This window comes from Motacilla alba, chromosome 9 (genome assembly GCF_015832195.1).
Source record: "Motacilla alba alba isolate MOTALB_02 chromosome 9, Motacilla_alba_V1.0_pri, whole genome shotgun sequence".
NCBI classification, from domain to species: Eukaryota; Metazoa; Chordata; class Aves; order Passeriformes; family Motacillidae; genus Motacilla; species Motacilla alba.
Genome location: NC_052024.1, coordinates 4,227,744 through 4,239,625, shown reverse-complemented (window position 1 = coordinate 4,239,625; position 11,882 = coordinate 4,227,744). Strand labels below are relative to the sequence as shown.

The 11,882-nt window shown below is 55.8% G+C and overlaps 1 protein-coding gene across 1 annotated transcript; it reads right to left on the bottom strand.

Annotated features, from left to right (window-relative positions):
- Window positions 1-2,139: 2,139 nt before the first annotated feature.
- LOC119704702 (PTTG1 interacting protein) lies at window positions 2,140-11,476 on the bottom strand. The gene is made up of 7 exons (XM_038146314.1): window positions 11,349-11,476; window positions 8,779-8,831; window positions 7,742-7,850; window positions 5,007-5,112; window positions 4,839-4,904; window positions 4,410-4,456; window positions 2,140-2,905 (listed from the first exon to the last, which is right to left on the bottom strand). Exons 1-7 carry the CDS (start codon window positions 11,425-11,427, stop codon window positions 2,862-2,864), a joined length of 504 nt encoding a protein of 167 aa, XP_038002242.1. The 5' UTR covers window positions 11,428-11,476; the 3' UTR covers window positions 2,140-2,861.
- Between the last annotated feature and the right edge of the window lie 406 nt (window positions 11,477-11,882).

Genomic DNA, 11,882 nt, shown 5'->3' with positions numbered 1-11,882 from the left:
GCAGGCACCTCCAGGGCCGTGCTGCTGCTGCCACCATAGCCCTGCTGTGAATGGGATGGAAGAGGCTGGGATGACAGCAGGCCACCCCAGCACAGTTATCCACCTGCAGCTGGGCAGCCTGTGGTCACAGCTCAGTCTGTCCCTGGCATTTCACCTCTCAGAGTGTTGGCTGTTTGTCCCACCTTTCCTATCACATGGTTGGAATTGGCCTAGTGCCAGCTTTTTCTTGCCTTTAAGTGCAGGGCTGTAGAACTCTCCTTGGGCTCACAGCCAAGCTCCCTGTTACATCTCATTAACCTCTTTTTTCCAAGTTCCCTTGTGCATCCTCCTAGTACCCACTGCAGTGGGGCACTGTCCCACTCCTCAGCTGTGGTGTCCCCATCACCATCTGCCTCCCCATTCCAGTCAGGACAGCTTTCCATCGTGGCAGCCTTGCAAAGGTCCAGTTAATCCACATGAAATGTCTTTTTAGCGGCCGGGCTCCACTCTCAGTTACACTGCAGATGCTTCTTCCCAGACCTGAGCTGGCACCTTGGCCACCCAAGGACACAACTTCACCTCCCCACCATGGCCCAGCCAAGCCAAAGGGTTCGCCAGCTTTTCAGTGCATCAGCCACATGATCCCTGCACACAGCAACCTTCACAGGAGGAATTAGAAACATCAGGAGTAGCTCCATCCCAAACTATGGGAGGGAGCCCCTGGGATGAGGATGCTGGAGCCCAGGATGAGCTCAGGATGAGAGAAGAGGACACAGTGCCTCTGTCCAGGGACACTGGGTGCTGCCCTGGCAGCATGGCTTGGCCTCTGCTTGTCCCTAGGGCATGGCCACATTCCATCCACCATCCATCCTGGCTCCCAGCAGGTCTCTCTGCTGCCCTGGCTCATCAGAGGAGAACAGAGCCAGTCACAAGTGGGGTTTCAGGAAGAGGAACTTGTTTGCAGGAGTCCCCCAACCCTGATAGGTTTGCAGACATCACCCCTTAGTGCTGGGAGCAGGGCCAGTGGGAGCACTCAGGGAATCCAAAATTAATTTACTGGTCCCAGTCCCAGGGCGGGAGGGGGACTGGAGGCTGGTGCAGCCCAGCAGGGGAAGGGCAGCTCAAAAGGCTTTACCACCAGCTGTCCCTGGACGCTGCTGGCTCTCAAACAAAGCCCCCGCAGCTTTCCCTGTACCTTTGGTTGGCAGAGGGCCCACGGGCCCTTTGGGCCAGCACATGCAGGACCCCTATCAGCACTTTCCCCTCTCTGTACTGGGCTCCACAGTTCATCTTCCGTGCACAAGGGGATTCCAGCCACACGGGGATCTCTCTGCATCATCCCCTCCCTGCCGGCACTCCCGGGCACGCCGCTCTCGGCACCGCCCTCGGCTCCTGCCGGGCAGCAGCGGAGCGCGGCCCTGCCCGGGCAGAAGGTGGGAGAGCAGCCCCCACGAGAGCCTGCCAGGGCCGCTCCCTTTGTTCCTCCCACCCGAGGCTCTCCTGGCGGTAGCCAGGGTCAATCTGGATTAAAAGTCCCCTGCAAGTGCCGCCCTTGGGGCGTGCTGGCAGCAGCCGGGGCTGCCGGCCCTGCAGCTCCCCGAGCTCAGCCGGAGCGGCTGCGCTGAGCTCCACAAGCCCGGCCGTGCAGAGGGAGAGTTTGATCCCAGCCCACGGGAGCCTCCCCCGGCAGGAGGCCACGGGCAGCTTTCCTCAGCCCAGACTGCCCCGCTCCTGCCCAGCCTGCACACGGGGCTGCAGGTGCTGCACGGCCAGTCCTGGGCAGGCTCAGAGCAGGCAGCTCCATCCTCCTCCCCAGCCCAGCTCCCTTATGCTGCTCGGGCTGCAGTCTGAGCCCCCAGGCCACCCCGTGTACACAGGGGCTCTCTCCTAGAGATGCCAGGGGACAAAAGAACAAACTCCTGCCAGAACACCCAGCTCCTTCCTTAGAGAACAGCCTTACTTCCATCCCAAGCTCTTCCTAACACCTGAACATCTCTAGGAACAGACTCCCCCTTTCAAGCCCAGCAAGAGCCCGAGGCAGCCTTGCTTCTGCCTCCCCCAGCTACCCCCTCAGAGCCACACATCAGTGACAACTCTGTCAGCCAGTACTCCCAACCTGTGCCTGCCGTGGAAGCAGAATTAAACTCTTTCAGACCAGAATAGTAATTGAATCAGTTTAATATACAGTCAGCATATTGTAAATGCACTTGAAACTTACAGTATTGCTAACAGATGTGGCCATTGAGCCCAAGACCACCTTTCTAGAAAGGCACAGAGAGGTAGGAGAGTTGGGGCATTTCCCCAGATTAGTTGCAAGTGAGAAGGTGCACAGAAGACCTTCCTCCTGGAAGCACCAGATCACCAGAAACTTGTGCTCTTTGAGAGGACTGCTAATGTGCTGGGCTAAGTGCAGGCACCTGGAGTGACAGCCAAAGCCTCCTGCTGACCCTTGTCAGGAAACTCTTGCTGGCTTTTGCATATACTAAAAGAAGTAAAAAGGGGGGCAGAGCAGAAGAGCCTAGCTCTGTGTGCATAAAGTGTTCTTGGTGAGGCAGGAGTGAGGGAGATGTGTGACATTGCTTTTTCCCTTGGCTGGGACACGGACTGTTATATGCATTGCTTTGGACACCACAACCACCCTGGGGTGAGTGAGAGGAAATGCTCCATTCTCCAGTATTGCCACCACGGTTTCTTGCACCAGCAGGGCAAGAGGAAAGCTCTGGCCAGACCAAGCACCTGGAGTGGGGACAATGGTGTCACCAAGGACTTGGGTCATCTTCTGTGGCAGTTGAAGTGGCACCATGGTGGTGGGGGGAAGCCTGGAGACTTTTGGCTCTGCAGAAGGCACTGTTCACCAGGGTCAGTGGGTGTGTCTGGAGATGCTAATTCTCAAATTTTGCATAAGGGTTCTCTTCCTTGAACAGGCCTAGAAAAGAGGAGAGATTTGTTCAGACAGCAGCTCCCACAGTGGTCACAGCCAGCAAGAAAACCAGTCCTAGGAAATAATTCTTTGTCATTTAAAGCATCCTCAAGCATCCCAGCTGCAGTTCTCCCAAAACACCTGCTCTTACTTGAGCAGTGCCCACAGTCAGCACTGTTTCACTCTCCCCTTCTGCACAAGAGGAGACATCCATTGAGAAGCTTGACCTGATGGCAAACTCCTCTCCCAGGCAGTCCATGTACAGTTCAGGTAAAGCAGCCTGCCTAATCTTCTGGAGTGCTCCCTCTGCACATCCCTTCTGTCAGACTGGACTTAGAAGCAGAGAGCCCAGACCCAAATTAAATTAAAACTGTTCTTAGACTTGCTTCCTTGCTCCTGCATCAAGACTGGGAAGCAGCAATACAGGGTATGGGGCTCACTTTTGGGCTAGCAACAAGCCATATGCCATGCTGTTTACTGCTTTCCCAGATCAACACTTTTGAAGAACAGCCACAAAGGACAAGACTGCAAACTCTGGGGTCAGGCTGCAGCAAGACAGCCCTGACATGGCCAGACAGGCCCAGAGCACAGCCCTTCCACAGGCAGGTGCTTCCTCCATGAGGAGCTCCTTCAGGCACAGCTTTGCCTGCTCTTTCTTCCCCAAAGGAGTCAGCCCATCCAGAGGCCCTGGGATCTCCTGGCTAACCTGGACCTGCAGTGGGCAGCAGCTGCAGGCAGAGGAAAGGTCTCTAGTTTTCCCTACAGCCCCCCCAAAGCCAGAGACCACCAAGTGCAGCATGCATGAGCCCAACTGCTCCACAGCCAGACACTGGCAGAGCCCCTGGCAGCCCCAATGGACAGGCTGGAGAAACCCTCTCCTGCACAGAGGAACTGGATATTCCCTGCCTCCTTCCAAGCTGGTGTTCTCCTCAAGTACATCCAGACCTGGCCCAGGTCCATGGGACTCACCTGAGGGACAGTTCGGCCCCAGGAGGGAGGCGGTGCACTCCCATCCCCAGGGGACTGAGACACCACTGCTGGCACAGAGGACCAGTGGGATTGGGGTGGGATTGGTGCCTGCTCTGTGCTCCTGCAGCTGTGGGCATTCCGATTCCTACCTGGCCCCACAGCCCGGGCTGCTGGCTCACCACAGGGCTACTTTGGAGGGCTGAGCCTGAAAGGCAACAGCATTATGGTGGTGCTGTGTCTGCCAGCTTCTGCTTCTCCCCTCCAGTCAAGCTCCATCAGCTTCTCCCACATGGTAAGCTTTGAGGATACATTCTGAGGAACATTATACACTTCCTCTTCCCTGCCCAGGAAAAATAGCCCTTGTGTGGGCTCACACACCATGACCCCAGCATCTCTACACTTACTCTGAGCCAAGAGAAGCAGGGACCATATTTTCCCTGCTGGCCAAGTCTCATCTAGAGCTGTAACCATGGCAAGGAGCACAGTTACAGAGGCTGCTTCATCTAAAGCTCAGTTTGAACCACTCATGTCAGCACTGTACCGTATTTTCTTCGGATTTCATCATGCCGTGATTTCATCTCTGCTCTCCTGTGAGAGGCAAACAGAAAAGCCATGAGTCAGTAACTGTTGATACAAAAGGGAACAAGAAGAGCCAGAGCTCCTTCCTTAATCCCAACCAAGGGAGCTCCAGGCTGGCAGGTTTGCTCAGCCTCCCACCTGAGGGAGACTCTGGGGACCACCAGAGCCCACACGTCAGCAGCCCTCGGGGAGCTGCATGCACAGTACTTGTGATGCTACATCCACGAGTCACCCCAGCATGACATTCCTAATGAGGCTTGTGTGTGAGCTAGGGCTGAAGCAGCCACTGACTGCATGTGTTGAGCCCCATGGTGCCTCCTGGGATCACGTTTGATGGCACAGACAGGAGCCAAATCATTCTGCAGCCTCAGGGCATGAGGTACAAACTCACCTCTCCTCCTGCCGCACCCGCCTCTTCTCCCGCTCCCTGGCTGCTCTCTCGTCATCCTTGTCTGGCCTGGTAGACAGAAAAGCCCCTCAGTGCACTCAGCTCTCAGTTCTGCAGCAGCACGTGGCTGCATCTGAGCTGCTTCACAATCAGGGGACCCCCGATACTTGCTTTTTGCTCTTTTTCTTACAACAGCAGCAACAGCAGCAGACCCCCAACATGATCAGAAGCGTTCCTCCCACCACGGACATGGCAATGATCAGGGCTTCAAAGTTCACTGAAGGATTTGACAAAAACGTGTTTAGCACACACAGACAGAGCTGCCTGGGGTTACAATACAGGATCACAGGATCATTAATGTTGGGAAAGCACTCAAGGATCATCAAGTGCAACTGTTCCCCCAGCACGGCCAGGTGTTCCAGTAAACCATGTACCCAAGTGCAACAGCTCTGTGTTTTTTGAGTGACTCTACCACTGCCCTGGGCAGTCTGTTCCACTGTCTGACCACCCGCTGAGTGAAGAATCTTTTTCTTGCTATCCAACCTAAACCTCCCCTGGTGCAACTGGAGGCCATTTCCTCTTATCCTACAGCCATTTTCTCTTGTCCTGTTTATGAACATACAGCTACTGTCACCAGCAGCTTCAGTCACTGGGCTGGAGATGTGCAACCACCTGGGAAAGCAAATGGACATTGTTAGCTGTAGATAACAATGTAGATATAGCAATGTAGATGTAGCAAGTGTTGATACCCACAAATAAGCACCAGCTGAGCACATGTACCTGCTAACAGGAGTGCTCAGTTACTGGCTGTGAAGAAAGGCAAGGACAAATGCACTCAGGTCAAACTCCTCTGGCAGATACAGGAGCAAAGCTATCTTAATCACTAATCCAGGTAAAAAGTAACCATCAAGGGAAAAAACCCAACAACTGAATGCTTCAGGGCTAAGGAAGGATCTCTGACAAGGAGGAATTACTGTCCATGGGAGCCAGCCTCAGAAGTCATCTCTGTTGAGAAGAGCACTTAGAGGTGTCTGAAGTTCTTGGGCAAGAGATAAACTGAAACAAAATCTCTTGGGATTTACCAGGTTGGGGCCAGCAGTGCTGCTCAGGCAGCTGAAGGCCAAGTCCTGCTTCCTGCACCTGACTGCCGTGTCTCCCCAGGGCTGGGGGGCTCTGCTTGCCCACACACAGAACAAAACCTGCTGGAACATGGTGAGGCAGCAGCCGTGAGCCCTGGTCCCTGCTCATCCTACTCAACTCCTGCAGTAGTGGCAGTAGAGACACCAGCCAAAAATGACACATCTAGATGCCAAGGATTTCAGGCAACAACAGAGAGGAGTTTCTTCCAAGTGTGGTTCAGGCTGTTCAGAGACTTGTACCTGTGGAAATATTTGTTTAGGAGCCATTTTGCACACAATATCCAGGCTGCAGAAATTCAGTGCACCTGAACCTGCTCAGAGCACTTTTGAAGGTCATTTAGTCCAACTCCCTGCCATGGGCAGGGACATCTTTCACTAGACCAGGCTGCTCACAGTCCTATCAACCTGACCTTGGAATGTTTCCAGGGCTAGGGCATTCACCATCTCTCTGGGCACCCTGTGCCAGTGCCTCATCACCCTCACTGGAAGAGACTTCTTCCTTTCATCTGTTCTAAATAGATCCTCTTTTAGGTACTCCAGCCTGAGCTGACTTCACCACTGAAATTATCTTCAAAGCCTGCAGCGGTGTCAGTGCTTTTGAAACCCTTTTGGGGTTTCAGGATGAGCCTGGGGGTCAGCTCCCCACTTCCCACACAGAGAGGTCTGTGGCAGAGCAGCAGGCACTCCTCCTGAGAGCTGATGACAGAGGCTAAGTCACGCACACCAAAAATGCAGAATCACGTAAGAGCTAATCTCCCACAAGACTAATCTCCTCTATAGCGAGTTCTGCAAGCCAAGGAATGTGATCTTCTATAATGAAACCTTTTGTGAAGCTACTCACATCAAAACAAGTACTTCAAGGTCTTACAGAAGTTTCAGAAAAGCATACCACAGGGCTCACAAAGAGGAGATTCTTCCTCCACAAGCATAAGAGCAGTTTGAGCTCTTGTGGGCCGACAGGAGAGCCCAGCCTCGAGCACAAAAGATGACAGGCAATGGCAATTCAGCTCCAGGCTCCTCATCGAGGAGTGAGAGATGGGGGGGATCAGGCATCCCCTGGGTGAGAGCAACCAGGTCCCAGCTTGCTTCCTTCCTGCTCCAGCCCCCAAAAGCTGGCTCCTGTCTGAGCATGAACATGCACTAAGCTTGGTCTAAACAAGGCAATCTCTCCAGAAATCCTTCAGAAAACAGAGCAGCAGGGAGGAGAGGCAGCTGTCCACCAGAAAAAGCTCCCAGAGGAGACCTGCATGTGCAGGGGTAATTTTAGAAGAGCTTTTTTCTCAGGTGGGTAAGAGCTGAGCAGGACCACAGTACACTCAGCACTAGATGCACACACAGGTTCCCAGAGAAGTCACCACACCTCTGGTTCCAGGAGCCCACCTGGGACAGCAGCCACGTGAAGAGGCAGAAGCCGTGCACAGAGTGACATGCCAGCTGCAGAGGAGAGATCTCCTTGGATTCAGACATCAGGAAAGGCTGCACAGGCCCACAGAGAACCTTCCTGTTCCCAGGCGCTAGCCACGTCTGGAGCCTCCATCACACCAAAGCATAAGGGATGTATTTTGGAGTAGCTAAATCCTCACGGGTCCTACTTGCCAGAAGGCAGAGAACTGCTCATACTCTGCTTCCCCGCCCACGCTTCAGGAAGTTTGCAGAACCTTGACTGCCTTCAGCCTGTCATTGCTGCACTGGCAGAGAGATGGGGAGGCAGGAGAACCTCCCACAGCAGCAGGCACTCTCACAGTCACACCCCAGGCTGGCACTTACCCCAGCAGACTCCCCAGCGTGCGGAGCGGAGCTCACACAGGTCGGCCGGGGGGAGGATTCTTCGGACGGGGTACTCCACGCACCTCCTGCTGCTGGCACACCACAGGCACTAGGACACAGGAACCAGGCAGCACAGAGTTACTGCTGCACTGCCAGTGACCCACGCTTTGCTTTGGCAGCCACAGCACAAGGCCACCTCTGTTGGCTCACGAGATATCACCCGGCAGCAACAGGGTGCTCAGGAGTGAGAGATGTGTCAGCCCAGATCGCACCAGGAGGGGCAGGAGAGGGGAGTGCAGAGTTCTAGAGCAAGTAAAGGTGCTGAGAATCCTTCTTCTGGCTTAGAATTGTAGACTGTCCTGAGCTGGAAGGGACTGAAAAGGATCATTGAGCCAACTGCTGGCCTTGCCCAGGACAGCCTTAAAAATCCCACCATTAATAACACAAATCCTTCGTGTTTATTTTTGGGATAAGGAGAAAGCCTTTGAGACAAAGCTGATGAGCAGGAGAGGTGTGCATGCGTCCAGCCACTAGACCATCTGCAGCGCTTTGCACGCTCCTCTCCTGGTGGCTCCAACCCCCAACCCCAGCATTCAGTAGGGTTTGGTCAAACTGGTTCTGGCTACATCAGCTGCAAGATCTGACTCAAGTTCAAGTTTGCTGATATCTGCGATAAGGCAGCAGGGACTGGCAGGACATCAGTACACATCCTGCACCCACCCAGTGCCACGGCCCGGCTGCTGGAGGGGAACTTGACCAGCCAGCCCAGCCCACTCAGTCCCTTCTCCAAGCACGTTGCCCATCCATCAGGAAGCAGAGCAGCAATTCCATTACTCTGATCAAAAAGCACACAACAAAACCCACCCAGTTTCTAGCAACCTCCTTCCAGAGCACCGGAGAGGGATTGCCCTCTCACCCTCATAGGTGGGTGGCATTTGCAGCATGTCTGGGACAACAGCAGGGGACCAGCCCTGCTTCCAGGAAGGAGATTTTTTCAGACACAGTGAGAGGTTGGGAGTCTCACTGCTGCTACTCACAGTGACATTTTTCAGGCATTCTTCACAGCTCCTGTTCGTATACTGGCGACAATCTGCAGGAAGGAAAAAAGACACCTCAGAACTTTGAAGAGCTTCAGTGGTTTAAAACTCTGGGCTCCTCCAAGCCTGCTCCTACCCACCACTGGGCCAGCAGCAGTGCATGCTGCTGCTGCAAGAGCCACCAGCTTCAGCTGTGTGCTCTGTGTCACGGTGGGAGGCCCAAATGCAAGGCAAGTTCTGCCTTGCTCTGCTGACAAAGCCCTAAGCTGTGAGTTCCTCTCTTGGGTTTTATTTCCCTAAAAGCCTGAGCATCAGCTATGGCAGTAGGGCAGCCAGGGGACACAGCTAGAGCTGGTCTGGAGGCACTCTGTGAGGATGAGGGCAAGCAGTGGGTAGGTGATACAGTCCTGTACAACCAGGTGATGGAGCAGCTCAAGCAAACAAGCTCCAGACACAGAAGTTGCTGCCAGGAGAGGCAGAGGAGCACACAGGGACAGACAGAGCTACAGATCCTGCAGGAGGCCTGCTGCACATGAGGGCTGTAGCCTACCCCAGCCAGTTCATCCAAATCTTTCTTCAGCAGGACACAGTCCAGCCAATGGGAGCAGCACTGCAGCCAAAATCTGTGCTCATGTTCAGAACTTGTTTCCACCCCCATCTGGCAGAGGGAGACCCCAGTTCTACAGACACAGGTGGCTCTCAGGACCAGAGCCACCAAGGATCAAGGCATCCCCATGGGATGCATCCAGCTGGGCAGGGGAATGGATAAGGTCTGAACCTGAACACAGGACAAGCTGGCCCAGTCCAGCCCCCATTCTGAGCTTAGCTACAGCTCCCAGCAGTGCTCCTGGAAAATGTCTTCCTACAGGATATTCACCTGCAATTCATTGGTGTGCTTCCCCAGATCTGCAGGAAGGGTGGTTTGCCAAACCCTCAAGAATGAGTCATTTAAAACTGACTCCTGCTTAAGAGTCTAAGCAGCAGCCTGTTTGACAGTGGTTTAAAAGGAAAACTCAAATCAATTTGCCTGACCACTCACTGCTGGATGAAGGATCATTGCTTTGCAGTGTCGTAATCAGGAAAAAATCAATCCCAGAGGTGCTTGTTTTCCACTCTCACAATCAGCAAAGCTGGATTTTCTCCCTCCAGCTGGCAGGAACCCTCAGCTATGACCCACTGTCAGCAGTCACATGCTCTGTATAGCCTTCCAAACAACTGGGCAATTGATTAACATAGCTCAGATAAGGGTGTTTACACACCAGAGAGGCTGAGATTGCAGGTTTTAAACATTCTGAAGCTGCATCTTCACCGGTTCTTCAACTGAGGCTAGAAAAGCACAGTGGCGCCTCTGCTGCTCCAGGACTGTTCTTTACCAAAAGAAAGTTCTTTACAAAACACCCTCCCGCACCACAGGAGGCCAGTGGTGGGCAAAAATAGAGCCTGTGGTTTTAACTGGGCTTTGCTTTCCCCCAGGATATCCCCTCTCCTGGCATCCCTGGCTGGGGATCATCCTCCAAGTCATTAAGGCAAAGGCACCCAGTTACAGCTGTTTAGGAATGGGCTGCTTTGGGGACACCACAGCCCTTCAGGATTTGGTTTGTCCAAATGCCCCATCTCAGGTGACCGGCTCACATGGCACGGCACAGGAAGCACTGCCCTCCTCAGGGACAGAGACAGGACAGCAGCTCTTGTTGAGCTAGAAGCCACCTGGGTAATGCTTTTGATAGCTGGCTACAGGAGGAGTGAAGTGAATGGAGAACAGTTCCTGGCTTGGAAGAGGGGGCAGACTTCTTAGGACTCTGAAGGCAGTCGTCCCCACCCTTTGCTACAACTTCTTCTCCACCTGGCGCAGCACCTGTGGGGGCTATGCTCCATCCCCAGGAGGAGCAGCTGGACACACATCCATATCCCACAACACCCGTCTTCTTCCTGGTCTGAGGCTGCCCCAGCTGCTCTCCCCCACCCTCCACAGGGCCATCAGCAGGAGCCTGGCTGCCAGTGACTGCCCCCTGGTCAGGGAAGGCAAGCAGCTCTCTCACCTGAGCTGTTATCATCACCAAATCATGGAATCGTAGAATGGTTTGGGTAGCAAGGGCTTTAAGCCCATCTTGTCCCACTCGCCCTACCATGGGACACCTTCCACTAGCCCGGGTTGCTCCGAGCCCCGTCCAACCTGGCCTTGGACACTCGCAGGGATGGGGCAGCCACAGCTGCCCCGGGCATGGAAGTTCCATTGCAGTGGAAGCCGGAAAAGCGGCGAGCAAAGCTCCACTTGCAGCACCCACCCAGCTTTCCCGACCTCGAAGGGACGCACCAGGCTGCGCTGGATCCCGCTCCGCGGAACTGCCGGCGAGGGACACGGCCTCCCCTCCCGGCTCTCACTGCCACTCCGAGCGGCCACAGCTCCGCGACCAGCGGCCACCCGCACCCGCGGGGTGCCGGCCTGCTTCCCGCCGCGGACACCCCACAGGAACGGGCTCCAAAGCGGCGGCCCGGCCGGGATTCTGGGGCGCTGTGCGAGCAGCGCCGGCCACCGCCAGCCTCACGGCGGGGCCGCGGTCACCGCTTACCTCCGGCCACCTCCTGCGCGGCGACGGCGGCGGGCAGCAGGGCCAGGGCCAGGGCGCACAGCCGGAGCGCCGGGGCCATGGCGGAGCGGGGCCGGGAGCGGGGGCGGCACCGCCGCTATGTAGGGCCGGCCGGGGGCGGGCCGGGGGCGGCCCCGCGAGCCTGCCAGGGCCGGGGGGCGGCGGGCGGAGCGGCTGCCGCGGGCAGAGAGAGCCCCGGGGCTGCCGGAGCCTGCCGGGACCCCGCCGGCCCTCACCGGGACCCGCTGGCTCTTACCGGGACCCGCCGGCCCTTGCCCTTACCGAGTCCCCGCCGGCCCTTGCCGGGACCCTCCAGCCCTTGCCCGCCCTCACCGGGACCCTCCGGCCCTTGCCCTCACCGGGACTCTCCGGCCCTTGCCCTCACCGGGACTCTCCGGCCCTTGCCCTTACCGGGACCCGCTGGCTCTTGCCCTTACCGAGTCCCCGCCGGCCCTTACCGGGACCCTCCAGTCCTTGCCCTTACCGGGACCCTCCAGTCCTTGCCTTACCGGGACC

Bases quoted from the DNA above. Each gene is read 5' to 3' on its own strand.
- LOC119704702 (XM_038146314.1), bottom strand. From the start codon at position 11,427: ATGGCCCCGGCGCTCCGGCTGTGCGCCCTGGCCCTGGCCCTGCTGCCC. The intron at 5,113-7,741 runs GTAAGTGCCAGC...CAAATCCTTCAG, and splicing joins ACGCTGGGGAGTCTGCTGGG to TGAACTTTGAAGCCCTGATC. The intron at 4,905-5,006 runs GCAAGTATCGGG...TCTGTCTACCAG, and splicing joins TGTAAGAAAAAGAGCAAAAA to GCCAGACAAGGATGACGAGA.